Source organism: Saccostrea cucullata, unplaced genomic scaffold (assembly GCF_032062105.1).
Source record: "Saccostrea cucullata isolate Sc308-1 unplaced genomic scaffold, CSIRO_AGI_Scuc_v1 ctg1873, whole genome shotgun sequence".
Lineage (NCBI taxonomy): Eukaryota > Metazoa > Mollusca > Bivalvia > Ostreida > Ostreidae > Saccostrea > Saccostrea cuccullata.
Window position 1 is genome coordinate 11,476 of NW_026938381.1, and position 25,594 is coordinate 37,069.

At 35.4% G+C, this 25,594-nt stretch overlaps 1 protein-coding gene across 2 annotated transcripts; it reads left to right on the forward strand.

Annotated features, from left to right (window-relative positions):
• Positions 1 to 127: 127 nt before the first annotated feature.
• On the forward strand, positions 128 to 25,168 carry LOC134250085 (mitogen-activated protein kinase kinase kinase 20-like). Of its 2 annotated transcripts, none has more exons than XM_062732436.1 (21): positions 128 to 202; positions 1,278 to 1,505; positions 1,770 to 1,857; positions 2,136 to 2,234; positions 2,492 to 2,557; positions 2,977 to 3,005; positions 4,365 to 4,448; positions 4,682 to 4,735; positions 5,085 to 5,171; positions 5,637 to 5,766; positions 6,025 to 6,076; positions 6,720 to 6,855; positions 7,350 to 7,394; positions 7,762 to 7,789; positions 8,182 to 8,318; positions 11,804 to 11,866; positions 12,379 to 12,474; positions 21,934 to 22,059; positions 22,360 to 22,434; positions 22,705 to 22,960; positions 23,265 to 25,168. In XM_062732436.1, exons 2-21 carry the CDS (start codon positions 1,350 to 1,352, stop codon positions 24,356 to 24,358), a joined length of 2,901 nt encoding a protein of 966 aa, XP_062588420.1. In that variant the 5' UTR covers positions 128 to 202; positions 1,278 to 1,349; the 3' UTR covers positions 24,359 to 25,168. The 2 variants fall into 2 exon arrangements, with proteins under 2 accessions (XP_062588420.1, XP_062588421.1); XM_062732437.1 differs by lacking the exon at positions 128 to 202 and adding an exon at positions 1,118 to 1,137.
• The last annotated feature ends 426 nt before the right edge of the window (positions 25,169 to 25,594 follow it).

Consider the following 25,594-nt stretch of genomic DNA (forward strand, 5'->3'; position numbering starts at 1 on the left):
ATAGTTCTTTCACATGTTTGCATATTTTATCCTGCATGTAGGGGGCAGAAATGTGGCAGTATAGGTCCCTGATTCAGAACACGGGATAAATTACCGGAACCGGTTTTAATTGTAGACACACTGAAGCGTGCAGCTGACATTGAGTTGTTTACAAGCGTCTAAAACATTCAGACTGTCAACATTCAATGATCTCGTGTGACTGGTAAAGAGGCTACGTTTTCTATTTATTTACCGATGAATATTGGAATGCTTATGTTGATTCCATAGCTGAACATGTAAATTAGATCTTCTTTGGATCCATATTTCTCAAAATTTATTTTGTATTTGATCACAAAGCAATATGCATACACGATCGTTACTTCGTTGTTCCATTCCAAAGTTGAACGTGTTTATTACTAAGAAAAAAAGAGAGTGATCACCCTTATACATGTAGGCTATACTGGTTTTTTTTTTACTAGATGCTAAATTTTGTTTGAACTCTAGTTGTACACGTTGTCAGGGACATGTATAGACACTTACATAGGATCCTGACCCTGCCCACTACATTGCAGTGTTATTGCTGAAATATTTCTCTTACATGTATATTCAGAGATTGACTGTAACTCTTTTTCCAAAGTAGTTAAAAGCCAAAGGATTCTGATTTTCCTTTTGAACAAGGAGTGAGATAGTAGAATAACCTACATTGATCTAAGAGTGACAAGCCGTCACTTGTGTTTGTAGGACATTTTAATGATAATATGTTTGACGATGTGATCGTTCGGGCAAGCACAGTATACCTGAACCATTGATCCGCTTAATTGGCAGGGTTTGCGGAAACAGCCAAGTGTCTAGTTGAATCTATAGACCTAGTGCAATTTTTGTTGAAAGAAATTGGAGAGTTTTATAGATTTCTACAAACTGAAAGCCTTTTATGCTTTACGTTATTATTTATTAATTTGTTTGCGCAAGGGTATTGGGAAGCAAAGGAATTCTAGGAAGGTTTCACACAAAAATTTGCTTGATGTATGTAGTCATACATGTACATATTTAATTCCAAGTTTCCTCTTTTCTTACACGTTAGTCTATTGAGCTTGCTGCGCTCACTTTAACATTCTATCTAGGAGTGAGACTGCTGAAAGATGATTCAAAGTGAAATATGTACATAAATTCGATCTCTGTACCTTTTAGTCTTCTATAAGCAAATATACATGTACATTACGAAAAACAAATTTTTTAATGTATCGTTGTGTAAACTAAGTCCATACAAGGTACTAATTTCTTTGACCTGACTTCTTCAGTTAACAGCAGACATGGGTTGAAGCTTTAAGACTCCCAGGCCCCGCTGCTGCTGCTAGTACGTGTAGGAGAGGATGGATCCCGCGATCTCTTTCTGTGAGATTGATCTAGACGATCTCGAGTTTTATGAGAGATGTGGTGGCGGATCATTCGGGAGTGTTTACAGAGCCAAATGGAAGTCAGAAAACATCATTGTCGCTGTCAAGAAGTTACTGGTTTTGGATAAAGAGGTAAGTCTTCAGATATTTCTCATAAAACTTTTTATTGTACTTGAAAGTGTATTTTAATATCGTTTTTTTTAAGGCCTTTTGTGTCTTTGAAGAACTTTCTTGCAAAATAGGGTTACATGACTGAACTTGTCACTGTCATGTGTAATGTCCCAGTCGTGTATCATATGGGGAAAATTTAAAGCATTACAAATTTTTATGCCATATTTCCTCTTGGAATTTACATAGTTCTTGTTAATTCATACTTTATTTATTTCTCATGTACAGGCTCATGTATTGAGTTTGCTGAGTCACAGAAATATTATACAGTTCTACGGAGCTGTGATGGAGGAACCTAACTACTGCTTAGTTACAGGTAAATAAGACAGAGCATTTATCAATATTCAGGCTTAGTCCTTATAAATCTTTTTAAAAAATGGTAAATTAATTTGTTAGACACAAATGAAGCACTCAATATATACTTTTACATTGTATTGTAAATCATGCATGTACAGATTGTCAAATTTGTTTTGAAAACTTCAATTATTCTTTTCAAACTTATGATAATTCACTCTCATGTTAATAGATCTTACAGAGAGATTTAATATTCTGTTTGACAATGCCCTGAAATGACTTCAATGTGTTATTCCTCAGAGTTTGCAGAGAAAGGTTCCCTGTATGACTACCTACAGAATCCTGACAATGTAATGGATTTTCAGCAGATTCTTACATGGGCAACAGAGATAGCTCAGGGTAGGTGATAGTGATGGGGGAGGGGGCTGGAGTGGGGGTGGGTTACATGTAAATTTAGTGTAATTGTCAAGGAAATGTAACATTTATATGAAATATTTAATGGAAGGATTCTTTTGATTTTGCTACATACATTTTCTTTCTAAGTACATAAACTGAAAAGGAATGTCTGATACATGTACATGTATTAATACCAGGTAGTTAAAATTTTATTGAAAGATCTACCTCTAAAGAATTAACATTTTGTTTTAATATTTCAGGCATGAATTACCTGCATAATGAGGCACCTATGAAAATCATACACAGGGACCTCAAGTCCAAAAATGGTATAACTGCACCATCTTCCTGATTCTCAAATTTCAAAATGACCAAAGCCTTTAAGTACTGTTGGAAAGCTTTTTATAAGAATAAGAACTTTTTTGATGGCTAGCAAAGTGTTGTCAGTGTTTGTTTTACTTATGCAATTATAGACACAAAATTTTAGGAAAAAACCCAGATGATATCTTACGAAATCTGAATTAGAAGGATAGGTCCAATTTGATAACATGCTGTCTAAAAATGATATACATGTATTATTTATAAAACAAGAGGGTTTTTTTCTATCATTTACATTTTATCATTTTGTTAAACCTAACGTTTCAAGAGAAGCAATGATTTTCAAAAAGTATCCTCAATTAAAAATGTAAAGGAGGTACAAGAAACAATTAGCTTTGATTTGATTATGATGTTTTGTTTCTTTTTGTAGTTGTCATCTCGGTCCAGGGTGTGTGTAAAGTAAGGCTTATCTCTCTCTCTCTCTCTCTCTCTCTCTCTCTCTGAATTTAAAGTACGAGGGTTGTTCGGAAAATATTGAGACAATTACATTTACTCCATAAAGGACGGAGATAATTTCATGAAAATTCATCAACATCTTATAAAGAACGAATAAAACACTTAAGCAAAATTTCCAATTCCTACGATAATTAGATAAGTTTCGGTGAAGGAATAAATATGCATATGTCTATCGACCCGGAGCAGCCTCGTAATGTCACTTAACGTTATGTTAGCCGTAGATTGTTTCGCATGTGAAACGATCGGGAAGCGTTTAATATTCTTCCTTCTTTGTTATTACATATATGATAATACAAAAATCAAACAGTCTCTTTTCTTAAACTATTCTTTAAAAATGTATGATGTTGCTACGCCAGTCAAAAATTTTCATTTGTTGGAAAGGATGACTTGGAATCATGCAGTGCCAATTTATGCAACGCGGGTTAAATACCATAACGATATCAATACTGTACGTAATAACTCATGGTCGTCCAGATCTTCTAATTTTATTCTAGTTAAAATAATTGTTAAAAAAATGTATACCAATGAAATAACAAACCCTAACACATAAGTTTATTCTCGTTGTTATTGTTTTAGCAGGTTGTTCAGTCTTGAAAAGAGTTCTACATTGCACTTCACACAATTTTAGGTATGCTGGCTGCTCCGCCCTTCACGTCAAAATCCATTTTTTCGTTGTTAGCAGATTTCTCTACTGCGCTTAATTTTTTTATGATCTCCGTACTTCTGATCATAATTCTATCAAAGTTGCACAACATGAATTTGAACTAAAGTTGAAAAATTATACACTTAAACTGAATTATTTTCGCTCTCATTATGGATCCACGAAGAGTTAGAATTTTGGGGTTACATATTTTCAATATCTGATTCTGCGACTGTTCTGGGTACCCCTACTATTGACATATTTATATACCATTGTAGAGAAAATATTTAATATTTGTAAAATATTTCTTGCTCTTCTAATTTCTAGTGCATCTCAAACGTATATACCAATTTTCACCGAAAGACGTTCATTAGAAAGCAAAATATAAACAATGTCTCAATAATTTTCGAACAACCCTCGTATTTAATGTTTTATATACAAACAGTCTTTTTCGTTAAATTGAGGTTTCAATGAGCTATATATCAAATTGCAAGTGTCGGATGAATTTGTTTCTTTATAAGTGTAATTGATCATTATATAGGTTACTATAGTCTTGAAATAATAACTAACTGTGAACAACCTTGCATATTTTATGGATAAAGCAAAGTTATTTAGACCTAGTTGCCTTTATCTGTGTTTTACTGTGTTTATTTTGTGTCTAGATCTGTGACTTTGGAGCCTCCCGGTTTATGGGCAGTACCACAAAAATGTCACTGGCCGGAACATTTCCCTGGATGGCACCTGAGGTATCTGAAGAATTAACCATTAAAATGGATTCCTCGAAGTTTAAATTATCGTAGTATTTTGACATTTATTGTCAAGAGTTGTCCCTTTATAACCTTTTGCATTCTGTATTAGTTTCCGTTTTGATATAACTTGGAATGTATGTTGTATAGGAAGTCCCAAGTTACAAGGAAAATGCACCTTACATGTGTTTTATTCACAAAGAGCCTTTGTTTATTATTATGTTTTTTTACAGGTGATACAGAGTTTACCTGTCTCAGAATCCTGTGATACCTGGTCCTATGGCGTGGTAAGGACTTCTTTACCTGGGGGGGGGGGGGCATAATGAGAAAAGTAGGATATTTCTGAGGAGATGGAGCTAAAAATAAAGTTTTAATCCTTACTTGAGGAGAGAAAGATTATTGAACACATTTGCCTATAATTACAGAGTAAAATAAATTTTACAACAAGGCACATTAACTCTTTAAAAATTTGTATAAATCCAAAGTCAATGATATATGAAATTGTTTTTTAAGTCATTAATACATGTAGTTTACTCATTGTGATTTTGTTAAACATAGCAAAAATCTAGATAAGGCAAAATACATGTTTGTGATTTTGAAATAACTGGTTCTGAGAAATAAGAGGCGTAATTGCAGGTGTTGTGGGAATTACTGACTCATGAGGTGCCATACAGGGGGATCGAGGGGTTCCAGGTGGCCTGGCTGGTCGTGGAGAAAGGGGAGGTAAGTATGGGGCAACTAAAATACCATGGAATCATCTTAATTCGTGGAGTGTTAATGTTTGTGGGGATGTAATTAAGCGGGTTGCTTGAATATACAGATGATTTAATGAACAAATAAGTTGTCAAAATAATTTTTTCATGGGGATGTAGATTCATGGATAACATGGATAAGGGTGACCCAGGAAATATATGAACATTAATATTGATCTCAACAAACATGAATGGTTTTACAGTTTTCTACATGAAGGCATTTGTTTAATATGATTTCAGAATTGATCAAAGTTAATGCATAAATTAATCATAAACATTAAGTTTTGAAGTTAAACAATATGCATTCCATACTTTATATACACCTGTAGTATTTTATACTCTATGTAGAACAGTTGTATTTCATCATTTCATTTTTTAGTTAAAAAAAAATAATTACCTCTCAATTTCACTCTGAGGCACTGTTGGTATATTTCAGAGATTAACTATTCCCAGTACGTGTCCGCCATGTTTTGCCAAGTTGATGAGGCAAAGCTGGAACACTGACCCAAAATTAAGACCCAACTTCAAGGACATCCTCCTGACATTACATTCCATGTTAAGTGATGGTATGTTGTCATTACATTCTATTGGTGTACATTTTTTATCTCCATTTCTTTGTATGCATGAAATTTCAGTTGAGAGAAAAGTAAAATCAAAAAATGTAAATGATCCTTAAAACTTTACACATCCCAATATCTTCAAATGCTGCTTGAAAAGTATATTTTTTAGACTGTTCAAAATAAACTAAAATATCCACTTACGATGAATTTTATTTAAGATTTTATATTAAAAAAAAGAAATAATTGAACCTTGTTTGGTTGTAGATTCCCTACCAGATCAGACAAATTCCTTTCTAGAGCACAGAGAAGTGTGGAGGTAAAACTCTGTTTATACATGTACTTTACAGTAAAACTCATGTAAGGTGCCTCCTCCCTCTACTCACTTAAGGTGCCTCCTTCCACTACTCACTTAAGGTGCCTCCTCCCTCTACTCACTTAAGGTGCCTCTTCCCTTCACTTACTTAAGGTGCCTCCTCCCTCTACTCACTTAAGGTGCCTCCTCCCACTACTCACTTAAGGTGCCTCCTCCCTCTACTCACTTAAGGTGCCTCTTCCCTTCACTTACTTAAGGTGCCTCCTCCCTCTACTCACTTAAGGTGCCTCCTCCCACTACTTACTCAAATAAAATTTTACTTAAATACATATAGATACCAAAAATAATTTATAAATATGCAAACCATGGAAACCATCCCAGTGTAGCTTGGAGGGTAACATTTGACAAAAAATGGCTTGTCAAACTGATCATTTCATTTAGGAATGATAGAAATTTATCCAAGCTGGAGTTATCCCTCTTATCAGAGTAGAAGTGAACCTTAAAGTAAATCTTTGATGAATATCTGGTCAGAGATGTTGATTGCACAATTTTTTTGTAAAAATAGTTGCTTTTTCAAGGCATAATCATTATTAAAAATTAAAAGTGTAGCTTTCTCACAGCAGATGAAATAATCAATTTATTTCAGAAAAGAAATACAGGCCACCATAGAAAGACTAAAGAGAGCAGAGAGTAATTTGACTGCCAAAGAAAGGGAGCTAATGGAACGAGAGATTAAATTGTTAGAAAGGGAGAAAACTCTGGAACAACAATTCAAAGCTGTGGTAGATATACACCAAGTAGTGTTATAGGTTTTGATAGGACTGCTAGGTTTGGAGAATTTACATGTAACATTATTTATATAATGATGTCTGTATAAATTTTTTGCATAGTAGAAATATATAAGGTATACTGGGGCCAGTTTAACAAAAAAAACATTACAACTAAGACCAAAAACTTCAGATGATTGTAAAATTTTGCAAAATTAATAATTCTCTTTGATATTGATTGTGTAAAAATATATTAATAAGTTTAAAATAATTTTCAATATAATGTTAATTAAAAGTTACTAGAAAATGAAGAAATCAATCTGGTCTTAAATCATAAGTCCTTTTGTAAAACGGGCCCCTGCATTACTATGAATATTTCCCGGTGGCAAGTATTCTACTATTGTATGTATGAAATTTTCTGCACCAGGTACAATTCACAGCATTTTCACCTAAGGCCTTTGTTTCATGTTTTTTACAGACACATATACATTTACTCTGATTATTTTCAGCATTTGGATTCCTATGATGTCAATTCATGGAGTGAGATAGACGTGGTAAGTTTTAATTGATTCTCAGTAGTTACCATGGTAACACAAACAACTCACTGAAAAAAATAATTGTGAAATGTTCATGTAAGATACAGATATTTTTAAGTTTTTTTTTTCTCTTTTTGAAGAAAAGGAAAGGGAGAGGGTTCCTCAGAATTTATGCTACGTTTATTATGACTATGTTTGGTTCTGAATTTTCTATATAGTATCATTGCAGCGAAGTAAATTGAGAAACGTTCATTTTAACAAAACAAAATATGTTTTCTCTAATAAAATGATTGATATCTATCCTTGATGATTTATTGAATGGTTTTATTCTTTGAATATTTTTTGCATATGTTTTTTTAAAATTAATTAATACTATTTTTTGTAGTATCAGTGGATTCTCCAAATGCAGAATGGTGAGCATTTTAAACTAATTTAAAGTTTCATAAAATTTATCAATACCGTAAATCTAGAAATATTTTACTGTAAATTACTTTTTAGCAAATTTATGTACGAACTGCATTTGCAAATATATTTTTCTTAAAAATAAATCAACATGTAAATAAAAATTTTGCTGAAAACTGGTGTCTGTTTTTAACTACATGAACAGGTGTCCGTAAGCACTGGTCATAATAAGATACCTGTTTATACTACAAGCTAATTACCTGTGTCTATTATGTAAGACACTCTAGTGACCTTGCTCCATTTTTGTGTCCTCTTTGACCTTTAATATAATTACATTTTAGTGATCTAGGTCTAGTGACCTTGTTGTTTACTGTGTCCTTGACCCTTAACATTTATTATATAGGACACTCTAGTGACCTTGCCCAGTATGCAGGCATCTTCCTTCAGCACAACATTACTGGCAAGCGACTGATGATGTTGAATCTAGAACGCATCCAAGCTATGGGTGTTACCTCAACTGGGCACAGTATGGAGCTTATGGTAAGTCATGGGCAATCACAGATATGGGCATTACCTTAACTGGGCACAGTATGGAACTGATGTTAAGTCATAGGCAATCATAGATATGGGCATTACAGTGTACCTTAACTTGGCACAGTATGGAACTGATGGTAAGTAATGGGCAATCACAGATATGGGCATTACCTTAACTTGGCACAATATGAAACTGATGGTAAGTAATGGGCAATCACAGATATGGGCATTACCTTAACTGAGCACAGTATGGAACTGATGGTAAGTGATGGGCAATCATAGATATGGGCATTACCTTAACTTGGCAAAGTATGAAACTGATGGTGAGTGATGGGCAATCATAGATATGGGCATTAACTTAACTGAGCACAGTATGGAGCTGATGGTTAATCATGGGTAATCACAGATATTGGCATTACCTTTGTGGTTTATATAGATTGTGTGACATGGGCATTACTTTTGTGTGCATATTTTGCAGTGATTAATGATAGAATTATTTTTTTAGTATTTTATTATATACCTAATGTGTATCACTCAATTTTACTGTTGATTTTATGCAATCACGTGATGTGATTCGACTTTCCGGATCACCACATTTTGGTTTTCTGAATCCATATCACCACTCTCTGAAACTGATAATGTAGTACACAGAAATATGATGTTATTTTTTTGCATGTTAAAGAGTCCCTTGTTAATTATCATGCTTTGTTTTGTGGATAAATATTATTTGATTGATCTGTTAAGTTTTATTTTGCTTCATTTAGCTAGTTATAAGGGTGACTGTATATACATAATATGTAATAAATTTAATATGTTTTACGGTGTGACCGTTGGGGCGAGCGCAGTTGTACCATAAAAAAACACTCTAAAAATTGATCAGCCACTTCAAACATCAAGCCGCACGAGACATCTCGACTAGCTTTGACGTCACAAGACGTCACGGAGCTCGTCGGAGCTTACGGAGACAGCCGAGCGTCTGTTTGAAACTATAGACCTAGTGCAATTTTGGTTGAAAAACATTGTAGAGTTATTTTTTGTTTCTTTGAAAGATTTCTACTACCTGATAGCCTTTTATGCTTTACGTTATTATTTATTTATTTATTTGCGCAAAGGACACTGGGTATTCTAGGAATTCTAGGAATGTTTCACAGAGAAATTTGGCTGACGTATGTACAGATTTCAATCCGAATTTCCTCTGTTCTTACACGTTAGTCTATTAAGCTCGCTTTGCGAGCGTCACTGTGACGCTCGCTGCGCTCGCTATTATTATAACAGTAACTTGATCCGAAGAGTCGTATCACATCTCAATGACAGATCAAACTCAAAACATCACGTCTCGTAAGATCTGATGATCCGCACCTGTCAACTCGACATGATCTGACCTATCACGTCTCATTGACAGGCGCAGATCATCAGATCAAACTCGACACTTTGCGTCTCGTTAGATCTGAAGAATCTGCACCTGTCAACTCGATGTGATACGACCCTTTGGATCAAGTTACTGTTATGATAATATATACATTTATATATATCACTTTAGCAAAATTAGAAGTTGTTTCAAGTCAGGTTTGGCAAAGAAAGAGAGTATCTTCCTGTTGCAATTACAAGAGTTTTATAGAATGTACCAAAAACCTGTGGATATTTGTCACAGAATTATTTTCTTTATTTTGATATTTTTATGTTTGAATTATACAAAATCCATAATTATTTTTAGTGATAACAAAATAATAGAATTATAACTACATTATAGCAGATATTTTAGTGATTTCTTTTTTTAGCTCACCTGAGCCGAAGGCTCAAGTGAGCTTTTCTGATCACATTTTGTCCGGCGTCCGTCTGTCTGTCTGTCTGTCTGCTGTCCGTCTGTCTGTCTGTTAACCTTTCACATTTTCGACTTCTTCTCAAGAACCGCTGGGCCAATTTCAACCAAACTTGCCACAAAGCATCCTTGGGTAAAGGGGATTCAAGTTTGTTCAAATGAAGGGCCACGCCTCATTCAAGGGGAGATAATTGGGAATTAATGAAAATTTGGTGGTATGTTTTAAAAATCTTCTTCTCAAGAACCACTGTGCCAGGAATGATGAAACTTATGGGGACACATCCTCAAGTAGTGTAGATTCAAGTTTGTTCAAATCATGACCCCGATTGTAGGGCGGGGCCACAATGGCCGACCAAAGTTTTACATAGAAATATATAGGAAAATTCTTTAAAAATCTTCTTCTCAAGAATAGCAAAGCCATAATTGATCATATTTATATGGAAGCATCCACAAGTAGTGTAAATTCAAGTTTGTTCAAATCATGACCCCCGGGTAGGGCGGGGCCACAATGGCCGACCAAAGTTTTACATAGAAATATATTGGAAAATTCTTTAAAAATCTTCTTCTCAAGAATATCAAAGCCATAATTGATCATATTTATATGGAAGCATCCTCAAGTAGTGTAGATTCAAATTTGTTCAAATCATGACCCCCGGGGGTAGGGCGAGGCCACAATGGCAGATCAAATTTTTACATAGAAATATATAGGAAAAATCTTTAAAAATATTCTTCTCAAGAATAGCAAAGCCATGATCATATTTATATGGAAGCATCCTCAGGTAGTGTAGATTCAAATTTATTCAAATTATGACCCCCGGGGGTAGGGCGGAACCACAATGGCCGACCAAAGTTTTACATAGAAATATATAGGAAAAATCTTTATAAATCTTCTTCTCAAGAATATCAAAGCCATAATTGATCATATTTATTTAGAAGCATCCTCAGGTAGTGTAGATTCAAATTTGTTTAAATCATGACCCCCTGGGGTAGGGCGGGGCCAAAATGGCCGACCAAAGTTTTACAATGAAATATATAGGAAAATTCTTTAAAAATCTTCTTCTCAAGAATAACATAGCCATAATTGATTATATTTATATGGAAGCATCCTCAAGTAGTGTAGATTCAAATTTGTTCAAATCATGACCCCGATTGTAGGGCGGGGCCACAATGGCCGACCAAAGTTTTACATAGAAATATATAGGAAAATTCTTTAAAAATCTTCTTCTCAAGAATAACAAAGCCATAATTGATCATATTTGTATGGAAGCATCCTCAGGTAGTGTAGATTCAAGTTTGTTTATATCATAACCCCCGGGGCTAGGACGGAACCACAATGGCCAATCAAAGTTTTGCATAGTTATATATATAGGAAAAATTTTTAAAAATCATTTTCTCAAGAATAGCAAAGCCATGATTGGTCATGAGACTACTTTTGGATTTAAACTTTTCAATAATAAATCAATTTCTACTTTTTCCTAGCCACAGTGCTCAGGTGAGTGATGTGGCCCATGGGCCTCTTTTTTTCAAATATTCCATAAATTGATTGTACTTTTTAATTTTTTTTTTTTTTGTAATTTTTCTGATTACATTGTTTTTTTTTGGGGGGGGGTTATATTATTATTTTGTGATTACATTTTAATTAAGTGATTACATTGTAATTTTCTGATTCCAGACAGAAATAGAATTGTTAAAGGCCCACAACCACAGGCTGCTGAATTTTCCACCCCTGTCTAAAGTAAGTTTGTCCTGTAGGAGTTATCCCTCCTTGAGCCTCTTCAGTGTTTAAAATCAACTCATTAATACTTAATCCGTTTTTATAATAACATTATTATAGTAGTAATAACTGTTTGTAATATAATAATGAATTGCCATTACTTAGTGTGAAATCATTATTTCTTGTGGGTTTAATTCATTTCCTCCTCCAGAAAATGTCAAATTTTGAAACTGTATTACTTCACAACACAACTTCAACCATGAATTTATTTTTTCACAAATCACTATATTTTGTTCAAATCACAAAAAAACCTAGACCACATAAAGGTTCAAATTTTTGGTACAATTTATTGAATTTAGTTAAAAAGAATCAATTTAAGAGAAGCATTAATCATTATATATTTACATTTTTTTTCAAATTTGATTGATTTATTTTTATTTTATAGAATTTGCTTGATTTATAATTTATTTAATTTATTATTTCATTTATTTACAGTTAATTTTGTTTATAATTAATTAAATTGTTATTTACAGTCTGGGGACACGGCTGCTGATACTTCTCCTGTTCATCGGCAGATCTCCCTCACCCTCATATTTGGACATCATCTCAGGCAGGGGAAAAGTTTAGAGGTATAATCAGCATCAATAATGGCAGATATATTTTAGATTCCTAATTATATGTGTGGAATTAATTATCTCATAATATCACAGAGAAACACCACCCTCAAAATAATATTACACCCTTTTATTTTCATGGTGCTGAAATCTATGTAAAATCTCATGATCAACTGTCCATTCACGAATTATTATTTTCTCGCGATTTGATGTGAAAGAGCCAGTTCACGATAATAAGTACTGACTCATGAAAAATAAGGAATCTATAGTAGGTCATGCACAGTAAAATTGACTGCACTTGGTTTGTAAGGAAAGAAATTTTGTTGATGTGAACAAGTTAATAAGCTCAGGCATCTTAAGAAAAAAGGACAACTCTTAGATGGATAAAAAAGTCTTACAAAAAAACATAGAAGATGAAAATGCAAGTAGAGTAATTCTGTGTGTGTACGAGGGTTGTTAGAAATGTTCGCGTACAAGTTCAATTGTGAGCGCGCTATTTCCATGAAACTGGTTAAACTCTCCAGATAAAAACTTTACCATTTTTCCAATAAATATACCGGTACAAAGATTTGGTGTTTTCCGGTGATAATTAAAAAATATACAGCTATATTATTTTGATAAAACATGCTTCACCGAGCATGCTACTTTTTTTAACGTTTATATTACATAGACTTTTCAATGAAATTTAAAAAATGCACAGTTGTACCTCAAAAAGAATTATGAAATTTTACCTGCCGCTATACAGTATCCATAAAACGTCACTTGGCGAAATTTTGAATTGAATTGGATGGTGTATGAATGTTTTATAGCCATTTATATATCATCAACACGTAAAATGAAAGCCAAGAATGAGAACGTCATTGAACATCATGGAGCACCGAGCTACTAAAATTTATGTGCGTAGACAGGAAAATCCGAAAATGTCAAAAATAAACTAAAATGCTTCGAAATGCTGCTAGAAATTGTTTACACGTAAAAAAGACCATAATATTCAATTGGTAGTAGCTTCATAAGAATGGAGAAATTAATTATTTTTATTATCAACTTTCATGCGATACCTCATTTGCCCCACTTATCGCATGGATGTTGCGTCTCAGGATATTGCATTCTTTCCTAACCTTATCATGATCACATAATTGCGTAGACTTTCATTATAAGATCTTGCTAATATCCGAACAACACTTAAGACATTTTAAAAGAAAAGTAACATGTCTCGATATTGATATTTAATTTTTAAGTAGAAAAAAGACAAGAAAAGTCAAAGAAATGTAAGATACCTAGAACTAATAAAAATCTTAACGGGTTTGAAATCCGGTTGTCACATCACTAACATCAAGTGATTGCTCCAGGAATCCTATGACCGCATAGTAAAATCATTGTAAATTTTCAAATTTTCATAAATGGACCTGATATTTTACATACTAATTAACAAAAGATAGGAATTTAATTAGACATGGGTCACACTTCACAGTACACAATAGATTTTCCGTAAATCAATGTGTCCGCGAACTTTTCTAACAACCCTCGTACTTAAGTAGGCGGGCTTCATATTTAAGCTGTTTGGTGCAGACAATGCACTAATTCATAAATGTACTGCTAAGGAATCATTTATAAATAGAATATTTAGCACGGACATGTGTAGCGCTTATTTAATATGATTACACCAACAACTCCATATCCATTGATTGCGCTAAAGTTTAAATATGCCAAATCATGTACACATACAGTAATCTATCAGTAACCTGGAATTCATGTTCAGCAGGGTTCAAGACATTCTATTAGTGTTTCCTCTTGGAAATTTAAAAGACAAATTAAATATATTATTGATTTTGTGGGAAAGTGGGAACACTTTTCTTCAAATGTAACTTTGTAGCTTGTGTTGCTGAAAATTTGCTCATGTGTAAATAATTTGTGAGAAAAATGTTGTTGCATGAATCTCAGATGTCAATGAAGACCCACAAACATCTTATTAAACAGCGACTGAATTTAGTAATCTGTCAATCAAGGGTCATCTAGGGGGGTCGGAGGTCAACAAATGTCCAAAGCTTGACAAATCTGGCAGGAACAATAGTTGTTTCTTAGGGGGGATGGAATTCTGTCTTTATAGATTTGGTAGATGCTTGTTTTCTCCTACTCACATTGTTATTTCTGGGGGTAAATTTTATGCCCCTCTGACAACAAGCAACTGGGGTTACTAACATCAGATCAAATCAGCTCACACAATAGAGGCTTGGTATATTTCTCCCTTTACCCTCAGTAGGAGAAACCAACACAGAATGTCGGGCCCAAAGATAAACCAGGGGAATGCCTTAGAGATAAGATTTCAAGGCATACAAGAAGAATAGCTCTCTAGGTTGATCATTGTCTGTTAATCTAACCCAACTTATATTGACAAAGAAAAGGGTTAAAAATAGTAACACCCTGTAGTTAATCTCTGTCATCAAGTCACATGACATCCTCAGCCTCTTTTTGAGCTAGAGTCTGTCACTTTACATGTATTTCTACAGGTTCTAGGCATTTCACAGTGTTGTTTTGGGCTTCATAAACATCAGACTATGTTTTTCAAGTTTTATTTCTTATACATGTCATATATTTCTCAAGCTTGAAAACATTTTCTTCTCTACTTAAGTTATTAAGGCTATTAGAATAGTACAACTAATTTATATGATACTGTACACTGTACATGTAAAATTAATATTGTATTTTTTTTTTTTTTTTTTTGCATTTTCTATTTTATTAATTTGTTGCCTTTGTTGTTTTTTGATGCAAGAATGTATGACCTGAGTGTGAAAATACCTTACAAAGAGTGAAGTAAGCTGATTACTCAATTAAGGTGTTTTGTCTCCCTCAGATAGAATTAAGGTGGCTCGTCCCTCTCAAATAGAGTGAAGTTAAGTTAAGGTGACTCATCCCTGTCAGATATAGTGTATTTAACTCAGTTAAAGTGACAATGTCCCTTTCAAATGGAGTGAATTTAATTAAGTTAAGTTGACTTTTCCCTTTTAGATTGAATTGTATTAAGTAAGTTTAGGTGTTAATATTCCACTAAGACAGACTGAAGTTAACTCAATTGAGTTGATAAGGTCCAACTAAGATAGTGTTTACTTAGTTAAGGTGATAAGTTGTAATTATATAATTAAGTTAAGGTGATAGGGTCCAATTAAGATTTAGTTTACTCTGTTAAGGTGGAAAGGCCCAACTAAGATTAAGTTAAGTCTTTTAAGGTAAAAAGGTTCAAATAAGATTAAGTTAAGGCTGTTGAGGTGGTAAGGTCCAACTAAGATTTAGTTATCTAAGTTAAGGGGGTAAGGTCCAACTAAGATGTTCATAACTAAGGTGATAAGGTTCGACTTAAAATATTATTAACTAAGTTAAGATGTTATGGTCAAACTTGGATGAAATTAACTCAATTAAGACAACAAGGAGTCATGCAGAATTTGTTTTAAATTTGCATTGTTATAATGCTGGGACAAGGTTAAAAAAAAACCAAACCCAATTGAAGATGTTTTGGAAAAATGGAAATATTATCAATTCATATATTGAATGCATCATAAACCTGAGCCGAAGGCTCAAGTGAGCTTTTCTGATCACATCTTGTCCCGTCGTCCGTCCGTCTGTAAACTTTTCACATTTTCGACTTCTTCTCAAGAACCACCGGGCCAATTTTGACCAAACTTGGTACAAAGCATCCTTGGGTGAAGGGGAATTTAAATTCTTAGAATGAAGGGCCAAGTTCCCTCACAAGGGGAGATAATCAAGAAAAGACAAACATAGGGTGGGGTCATTAAAAAATCTTCTCAAGAACCACCGGGCCAGTAAAGCTGAAACTTATGTGGAAGCATCCTGGGGTGGTGTAGATTCTAAATTGTTCAAATCATGACCCCCGTGGGTTGGGTGGGGCCACAATGGGGAATCAAAGTTTTACTTAGAAATATATAGGAAAATTCTTTGAAAATCTTCTTCTCAAGAACCACTGGGCCAAAAAAGCTGAAACTTATGTGGAAGCATCCTGGGGTAGTGTAGATTCTATATTATTCAAATCATGACCCCCGGGGGTAGTGTAGATTCTATATTATTCAAATCATGACCCCCGGGGGTTAGGCGGGGTCATGATGGGGAATCAAAAGTTTTACATAGAAATATATTGGAAAAATCTTTGAAAATCTTCTTCTCAAGAACCACTGGGCCAGAAAAGCTGAAACTTATGTGGAAGCATCCGGGGGGGGGGGGGGGTAGTGTAGATTTCAAATTGTCTAAATTATGATCAATGGGGTAGGATGGGGTCACAATATGTATAACAAGGGGGAAATCTGGTAAAGAACAGAATGGCCAAAGCTTCTCAGGTGAGCGATGTGGCCCATGGGCCTCTTGTTTTTACCTCACGCAGTTTTATCACAATCAAAGTAAAACCTTAGCTTTTCACAGCATAGGATTTAACAGTGGGACGAGGCGAGCAGTGTATTGCCCCTTTACATCTTCAACTATTCCCTAATGTAAATGTAAAGATGTAAAGCTAGTATATGTGATATAGACCTGTTGAATACTAGACATAAGGCGAAACCTTGAATTCATACGAGAAAAAACGATATAAACTAAATCTGTTCTCCAATTAAATGACGTGTTACAACTTAATTTGAATAATAATTATTTACAAAGTTTTCCTATCGACGGAATATATAGCAGGAAGAATTTGTTACCATTAAGATTGATTTATTGTATATTGTGTAACGTCCCTCTCGAGAACTTTTCACTCATTTGGAGACGCCACCACTTGCCGATGGAGAGCTGCAAATTTTGTCCTAAACTCGGCACTCAGAGTCATTGAGCAGTGACGAATCTTTTTCGTGCCAGCGCCTACTGCGACACGAGACCTCGGTTTATACGGTCTCATCCGAAGGACCGGTCTCCACGTCCCAGAGTGGGATTCGAGGCCCGCGACCTAAGTTACCATTAAGATGGGTTATATATGTACACTGCGTGGCGGTCTAGAATTTCAACAGTCTTTGTTTTTCCTTTGTGTCGCAAATGTCACTTGTAGATTGACTGATACATGTAGGACCCACAAGGATACAACCTCCGTCACATAGAATTAAACCCCTCCATCTCTACAGCCCTTTAGCCTTCGTCAGTGGATTGGATGCGACATTTACGTCCGAGAACAATACAGGACAGATCATATCAGGTCCCCTGTACTAGCTACAGGCAATGGAAAGCGGGGAAATTAGTTTAAATTACGGGCAAATCAAGTTTGTTAAAATCACAGATAAAGGTGGGGTCATTTATATGTAGTGTGAATTTTTAAAAAAAATATCCTTTCGGATTTTTTTTTTTTGGTTGGGGGGGGGGGGGGGGCTTCACCAATGGTTTCAGTATATTTTCATTTGTATTAATGAAACGTCTTGTTTTGTATTTGTTCTTCGTTTGAATTGACTTTGTCATTTTTTTTAAGTAGGTTGTGGGAAAATTCAACTCTTTATCTTTTAATTCCCCGGTATTATTCCTTAACTATGTTTGACTGATTCCGCGTTTTTTTTATAACAACAGGTCTGATCATATAAGAGGGTAGACAACCCGCCGGGAACGTTTGTTTTTTACCCCGTGGAACACGCGACTTCTAAAGGGAGCGCAACTTTCCCCGGCATTCTTACTGTCATTTACGACAAGTGCCCGGTCAATTCCAGTGTTTACACATGCCAAACCCGTACTAACTTACACTATCTATTAGAAAATCATTCATCAACTGTTGGCAGTGAACAAGGGTTTTCTTTTTTGTGCTCTTCAACTAGAGTGGAGATGTTTTAAGTGCATTCAGCGCATCTGGACTCAAAGAAATTGATTTAGACGGCAATATTGGAGAGTCGGAGGTTTTAATACTCTGTTTATTTTGGAATTAAGACGTCCCATGAAAGCTACATTCCGTAGTTTCTTTTAAAAAGATCGGACACGTTTTTTACTCCAGAAAATTAAATTAGAGTCGTGTTTCTTAATCGCTCGTCGACAGGGCTTTGGAGATCGGCGCGGCTCACGCCGGCACTCAACTGTCGACACGTACTGCGGGGCTCTCTAAGCTTTTTGTTTTTAATTTAAATAGTTTTTTTCAAGACATGTTTTTGTGGCCACTTCTGTAAGAGTATGCAGCCATTCAAGAGATTTTTTTGCCTGCGCTCATAGTTCACTAATAAGCACTTTAAAAATCGATTAAATTAAGATTTCCCCCCTTCTTTAATTGTAAAGTATGAAAATGTACGGACTTTTGTATTTTTTTATTCATTATAAGATATATATGTATGGCTGGTGTAAATTGTTAAATTTCAACTTGAGAAAAAATTGCATATAATTTTCAAGCAGATGATAGGTATAGGTTATACATCGTTACAAACAATCAGAAGTTGCATGTCGGCTAGGCTTCTGATGGATTGGAGGGAGGGGGGGGGGGTTATTTGTTGCCATCAGTTCCCTGAATATTTTTCTTGCGTACTAATATCGTCATTATAAACAAAATCTACAAGTTTTTTTTTAAATTCTTTTAACATCTTTTGATGCTCTATTTCCTGCTCTCTATCGTGGATACGGGGTTGGTCTGGGTGGACATTAAAGGTGGTTTCTCTGCTGAACAGTTAATATTCTTTATGACTATTATTTTTTTTTTGAAAGGGGGTGGGGGATGGAGGCTATCTGTTTCATTCTGTGTATATAGTAATCACGTAAAATAAAAAATCGACAGAAAATTAACCGGTCCGTTTTAAGACTCTCGTTATAGCACTTAAATCATGATATAACAAAACGCAAGCTTTATACAGAACAGGAGCAGTTTACAACTTAAATGTCCCCTAACATACCAGTTATTATCCAATGTACTCGAGAATTTCACATTTATCTGAATTCATTATACTTTTACAAATTTTTATATTTTGCCTTGAGATAAAGGAAAAGTGCTAAGCAGATTTAATGTAGGGATTTTTAGAATTCAAATTTGTTTCCCTTTATTTATGAATTTACATTCAATTTTCCTTTTTAATTATCAGAAGGTTCCTGGCGGGGCCTTATTAAGTAAAACAGACCGCCATCCTGGGATGTATGGAGCCGAAGTCAATTGTTACATGACGGTAACGTCCTCACAAAACCACAAACTGTTCACGAAAAGTTCTTTCTACTTCAGATGATTTTTCAAAAATCGATCCTCTACTTATAGTTTAAAATCTCTCTCTCTCTCTCTCTCTCTCTCTCTCTCTCTCTCGTACTCATAAATCTAAACCATTAAATGGGGACCGTTGCATACGTATGTTTACTAAAGAAATCAATTTTATTTTCATATCATTGTATTAAACTCTGAAAATTAAACGTGTGTATTTATGTTAATTTTTTGGCTTTTTTTTTTTTTTGTAAAACATCTTTTAACATGTTACGAATTCTGAAGAGAGATTCATTTTCATACATAAAATATCGCAACTATTTTATCACCTATTTCGCTTGTACAGTATTAGAGTACGCAGCACTGAAGCAAAGTAATCCTGCATTAGCATGGTGCTTTGGGTAACGTCAGAATAATCAAGTATCTATTTTTACTTTGAAATTTTTTGAGATTTGAAATCTTTGTAGCTGTTATGTTCTATGTCAATTCGTCATTATGTCACCAGCCCAGCGTGACGCCGTGTTCTGCTTGATTTATCACGGCTAATATTTGGTATTCCCGTGGCGTTTTGGCATCAATTCTCCCCAATCCCCAAACAGTGCAGATGGAACTTATTTTTAAGGTCTTCCGTCTTCACGGAAGACCTTATAGTGATTCTATTGTTTCTTATTATTATTATTATTATTTTTCCGTACACCAAATTTTGTGCACGCGATTTCTCGAAGACTACTGGGTGGATTTTCATGAAATTTACAGAGATTATGTGTTGTTATCTGAAGTTATTTTTTCCGAGAGATTTTTTGAAAATTCGCTTCTGGTGCCAAGTTACGGGACATTTTCTGAATTTAAAATGACATTTTGTCTACGGTTAATCTCAAGAACGGTTGAACATATAAATGTGAAACTTTCAGGGATTATAGATCGTGATATTTGCTATCCAGGACGCGACCTTTTGTTCGTCGTCAATACTTCCGGTCGTTAGGACAAGCGAATTAAAAAAATTTATTTTCCAACTTTTTTGTTTTTCAATATTTTTCATTTATTTTTGGAATCCTAATAGAGACCCTTCCATTAATGCTTACTATATATTTTGTTTGAATATTTATAAATTTAAACTCTAGATATTAGCATTTGAAAATCTGAAGCGAGTCCAATATGGCGGCTGTCTCTGTCCACTCCGACATTTCGCAATAGGGGTTTATGGAGGCAGCCGAGCGTTTGCTTGAACGAAAGTAACATAAGGATAAATGAAGTTTAAAGGTATACTTTGATTGTCACGTCGTACTTACGTAACAAACGTAAATCTAATCCAAGGTCTTCTCAAACGTCTTCTATAATTGGTCTTGGTTAGTTGTCAAAGAAAGAAAAGACTAAAAGTACAAATGAAATACGAAATCGAGTATTTTTGTTTTGCACGACGGAAAAACAGATCGTATATCATAGTAATAAGAAATAGCTTTCCAAGAAACAATATCGATGTATATCTGAAGTATAAAGCTTAACTTTTGTTTTCCCATGCACACTTGTGTCAGATTATACAAACAGAAGAGAAAAATAAGAAAATCATAATTATTTTAAAAGATCGTTTAATGGAGTTCATATTTACATTCTTTTCTCAAAGATATTTAAAGCTATTGAACATAAATGGTATCTGATTCCTTGACCGTCGTAGGGCATTTCATTGAAGCTATCACACCTATTTAATGGAACATTCCAAAGAAAAGGCGCGAATATTTACTCGTGGCGTTTGGCGCGAAATTATGGATAATGGCGCGCCTTTCAAAGTTCTTAGACAGGTGTATTGTTGAAGAAGTATATACAAAAACATTCTGAGCAGTTGACCCAGTAGCGTAATTTAAGTGCGTTGGGAATAAAAGAGAAAAAAGTGCGTTGGATTTTCACGCTGGCGACCTGGATTCAATCCTCTTTGTGGCAATTTTTTTTCTATTACTTTTCAGCTCGATTTTAGAGGGTTTTTTTTCCTGAATCGGACGGAAGACCTCTCGTTGCTCGCAACGAGATCGTATCTAGTTTTTTATTATAATTTCATCGTTGTCTTTATTCTTCTTAACCACAAAACGTGCGTCAATGGTATACTCGCATTCACTTCTATACTCACATGTATTAAATATTTTTCATGTACCATACTTCAGTGATATACTCTGACATTTTTGCTCCTACATGTATTCGTACATGTACATGTATTAGATATGCCTAGTCGTGTGTCAGTGGTATGAAGACGTTTATACATTGTAGCATTACCATGATTTTGTTGTAGGAACACAAATGTCAGATGTGTACATGTATGTTGTATATTAATATTTATTGTGATTTTGTTGTAGGAACACAAGTGGAAGATGTACATGGAGTTAGATAATGATGACGACGATGATGACGTTCAACCTTTGACCTTTATCAAGGACGTCGAGTTTGAGAGCCTATTTTACGGGACGTTTCATATATCTCATGTAGGTCATCGCAACCTCTGTACTTTTTTCTTCATTTTAAGTTTAAAGTTAAAAAAATTCGAAGCTTTACCGATTTCTACTTCAGTTTAAAATTCAACATTTTAATTTTATCCAGAGGAGATTGTTTTGGTTGGATCTCTGTTGATAGCGCACGTTAATTAAATGCATTTGGTCAACGACAATTAATATAATGCATCTGCGTCTTCAGACAAAAGACTGTGTTCTAATTTTGAGGGACTTGACGCTTTTACATTAATCAAGATGATGGATAACCTTTCACTTTAATTATTTTTTTTACAGCCCCCATTTATTATGGAGAAGTGGTGCACGGGCATTGTAGAAAATATGAAAGTGGATTGCACAGTGCGCTTTGAAGTAAGACGTCAGGAAACTCCTGCTAATTTACTGGGCTCTCATTAATCATATTTTTAAGTTGTCGTTTTATTACTGTAACAATCTTTTTTTTTTCTTTTCGACATTGCTTGAAACTTTTTATGGCGTCGAGCTCTGGAGCTCGAACGACATATAGCATGCCTCTGATTGGAGTTACTATCAAAATTTACGCGACCGAATGTGTCAGTCGATGCATCCGCAAAAGAAAGTAGCACTACACATATACATAATTTCTTTGATTTTTTTTTAAAGTCAACGGTGAAGAAACCAAAAACCATTAAGTACAGCCATCAGGTCGATGCTTCATCCACGACCTCAGGACAGAAGATCGTGTCTCTGGTTCTACACCAGGTCACACACAGACAGACAGACGCGTCGTCACCGCCGTCACAGAAACCCCTCACTGTCTCCAAGTCCCTCAGCCACGTTCCCACCCCCACATTACAGGGGGACTGGCTAAAGAGGGAATTCATAAACACTGCCGTGCCAAATATACCCCAATCCAAATGTAAGAAAAAATCTCTTCATAATTTGATATACCAGTATATGTACGTTTCTGTTTAGAAAATATCACTCAACGATAAGTTTTTGGATGTTTCTTTTTTTCCTAATATTTTACTCCTGAAAATGTTTCATGGGTCAGATGCAGATGCACAGGCACCTGACGTTACTTATTTTTTTTTAATAAAAAAAATATACCTATACCTAAGTAACGTCAGGTGCCTGTGGTCAGATGATATATATTTGTTAAAATGAATTTATTTTTAAGTGATATCAATAGTATATTTCAATTTGAATTGATTCCATTTTAGCTCCAGATGTTTGGTCGGGTGTGGTGTCGGGAAGGAAGCCCTCTGTTCCAACAATCACTCGGCCCTCCAGCGTGAAGCCGATCCCCGGCACCCCTCTCGTTCTATATTCTGACCCCCGGTACCTCCACCACTCCGTCACCGCGCCGGGAAACCTCTCAGAGTCTCTCCAGCCACACTTGACTGAAATCTCAACGTCCTCACTGGCAAGTCCTGGCCCTCCTTCCTCAGGGTACGTCTCCGCCTCCCCTCATCATAACAAGTCCCCGTGGTCCTTCAGTCCCCGGGGGTATACAGGCGCGGGGACTCAGGTATCTACCACGATACCACAACATTCTGACCTCGGTGAAGCTAAGGTCACGTTTAATCTGACCAGCTCGGACTCCTCTAACAGTACCGAGGTGAACAGTGCCGAGAGCGGATTTAGCGAGAACAAAGTCGGTACTGAAAAAACCTACGCCTCGGTATGTAGTTCCTGTAAAAGTGAAATGAAAGAGCAGCCCGTCAGTGCTACCAGGTCTCGTCATCATAGCGATGGAGGACCGCGGCCTCGTTCTGGAAGAGGAAGTGACGTAATGATGCACTCCAGCGAAGGCTTTTACAGAGGTAGGGGTAACTACAGACGACAAAGTGAAAGTGGGCAAACTCCACACGAGAGGCATGTACACCGAGGAAAGGAATCCAGAAGAGGGGCGGATCGAGGTTATCATCACGGCTTTAGGAACGACTGGGAAAGAAAATATTCCGCCGGTCAGTCACGTGATCAGAATAGGCGGGGGAACCAGGAATGGCGGCCGTTCTCTGCGGGATATAGAGGGCGTAGCAGAGGTCGGCCCTACAGGGGTCACGCTCAGAGAAAACTGAGTGAAGACTATCAAAGGAGTTTCAGTGACCCGAAACCAAGGACAGAACGATTGAATGTTCCCTCTGACGATCGAAATGCGAACAGTGAAACGGGGGTAAATACACCTGGGGAATTTGGTGGAAAGGGTAACGAGGGGGTAAGAGACCCTGACCAGTCCAAAAATGTCAGGGGAGTGTATCATGACGGGGGAAGGGGTCGGTTTAACAGGGGGAGAGGGGGGTACTCGCGGTGAGATTCGATCGACACGAGGAGGTTACATGTAGACACAGGACAGATGACGAAGTGAGACCTCCAATCTCTTAAATTATTTCTTACCAATTCAATTACTATCTGTACCTCTGGAATTAGATTGAATTTCGAATGGCAAAAATACTCTGTGCGGAAAATGAAAAAAAAAAGAATGACGAATTTCTATTTTAGAACAAATATAGAAATGATTGAATACAATCAGAAAAGACATGGACAAAGTGTGAAATATCCTAATGCTCACTAGTCACTGTTTATATTTGCGGGACACTTCTTATTTATTTCATTAGACCGGTGTTCATTTTAAGCACCAAATTGACGTTTTTCTTTTTCTCCATTTTGGTAAATGGAGAAATACAACAATTCATGTTTTAGAGGGCATTTTCTGACTATGCAAAATACAGACTTTTTTCAATGCATGATCAGAAGTTACCTATTTCCACACAAAATCCCAAAAGTGCACAGTATTTCATTTATGAAAATAGTTATAGATTTGTGTTTTGATATTTTAATTGAGCATGAAAATTAATCTCCAGATTTCAGTATTTATATATTTTTTAAAAGTAAATGATTTATGACGTGGGTTCATAGAACATGAATTTTAAATCGATAATTTTTTTTAAAAATGATAATTGTTCTTATTCTATCTAATCATTGCATTCATGTATATTTAGTTTATATCATCTTATCATGACCAAAATATTGATATTGTGTACATGTAAGCCGAGTTAATACCGGGTTAATACACGAGCACATTGCTATCTATGTATTACTGTATGAAGAAGTTCGGATGATTCTTACATAGGAATATATAGGAAAAATCTTTAAAAATCTTCTTCTCCAGAACCACTGGGCCAAGAAAGATGAAACTCATGTGGCAATCAATAATCACTTATTCATTTGTATATTTTTTTTATTCCGCTGACATGGTCTATTGTAATCTTTTGATGTAATGAAGTATCAGTTTTCTGATGCTGAATAAATTGAGGTCTGTGATAATATTCAGTCGTTTTATTTTGTTTCCATGTATACATCAGGCCCGTAGAACGCGCGGGGGTGTTATTTTTTATGAGCATGCATGCTAATTTTCTGAGTTAACTTGTCGCTGTAAGGTCGAATTTATAGGATTTAGACGAGGGTGGGAGGGGGCTCTGCATATTATTTGGACCTCACCTGAGCCGAAGGCTCCTGATCACATTTTGTCCGTCGTCAGTCCGTCTGT

Excerpts from the sequence above, each read along its gene's own strand:
- LOC134250085 (XM_062732436.1), top strand. The coding sequence starts at position 1,350 with ATGGATCCCGCGATCTCTTTCTGTGAGATTGATCTAGACGATCTCGAG. Across the intron at positions 7,790-8,181 it reads GATTCTCCAAATGCAGAATG|GACACTCTAGTGACCTTGCC; the intron begins GTGAGCATTTTA and ends TTTATTATATAG. Across the intron at positions 22,435-22,704 it reads ATTGCACAGTGCGCTTTGAA|TCAACGGTGAAGAAACCAAA; the intron begins GTAAGACGTCAG and ends TTTTTTTTAAAG.